A 724-nucleotide genomic window follows, 5' to 3' on the forward strand; every position below is an offset into this window, starting at 1 on the left:
CAGAGACCCCTGCTGTTGCACCAGGGGGCCCCCAAGGGGGCCCCCCAGTTTCTGCTGCAGATGGTGGGGGCCCCTTTGGGGGCCCCTGTGGGGCCCCAGAAAGGCGTGAGCTGGGGTGTACATACACCGTAGAAGTCAGCAATTGTTTTTCTTTTTAGGTTTTGCTTGTTGGCAGCTTCGGGCTTTTGCTGCTGCTGCTGCTCCTACTGCTGCTGCTGCTGCCGCTGCTGCTGCTGCTGCTACTGCTGCCGCTGCTACTGGTGCTGCTACTGGTGCTGCTGGCGTTCCTGCTGGTGCTGCTCCTGCTGCTGCTGCTGCTGCTGTTGCTGCTGACCAAAAAAGTGGGCTTTGCCTTTTAATGGACTTCTTGCTGCTGCAGATTGTTCAAACAAAAACAACTTTCACTTAAATCAAATCTCTAGGGTTTAAAACTTTTCAAACTTTTGCTTTTTGGGTCCCAAGCGTACGGGCCACTCTGTGGTGCTCCAAACCCTAAACCCTAAACCCTCGTAAACCCTAAACCCTAATACAAACCCTAATAAACCCCTAGGGGCACTAATAAATCCTAAACGCTGACGAACCCTATTCACTATAGACCCTAATAAACCCTTATAAACCTCACTAGACCCAAGAAACCAGTAAACCCTATCCGATATAAACCCTAAACCCTAAACCCTAACCAACCCTAAACCCTAATCCCCATACCCTGAAGGCGCAAAACCCT

The 724-nt window shown here is 51.1% G+C and overlaps 1 protein-coding gene across 1 annotated transcript in view; it reads left to right on the plus strand.

Annotated features, from left to right (window-relative positions):
• Nucleotides 1-158, plus strand: part of ETH_00035670 (uncharacterized protein) — a gene marked incomplete at both ends in the record, with an annotated part of 1,593 nt that extends 1,435 nt beyond the window's left edge. Inside the window, one exon of the mRNA XM_013375949.1 lies at nt 1-158. Coding sequence (XP_013231403.1) covers nt 1-158 — 158 coding nt within the window.
• Between the last annotated feature and the right edge of the window lie 566 nt (nt 159-724).

The sequence above is a fragment of the Eimeria tenella genome, genomic scaffold (genome assembly GCF_000499545.2).
Source record: "Eimeria tenella Houghton genomic scaffold, Eth_scaff3015, whole genome shotgun sequence".
Lineage (NCBI taxonomy): Eukaryota > Apicomplexa > Conoidasida > Eucoccidiorida > Eimeriidae > Eimeria > Eimeria tenella.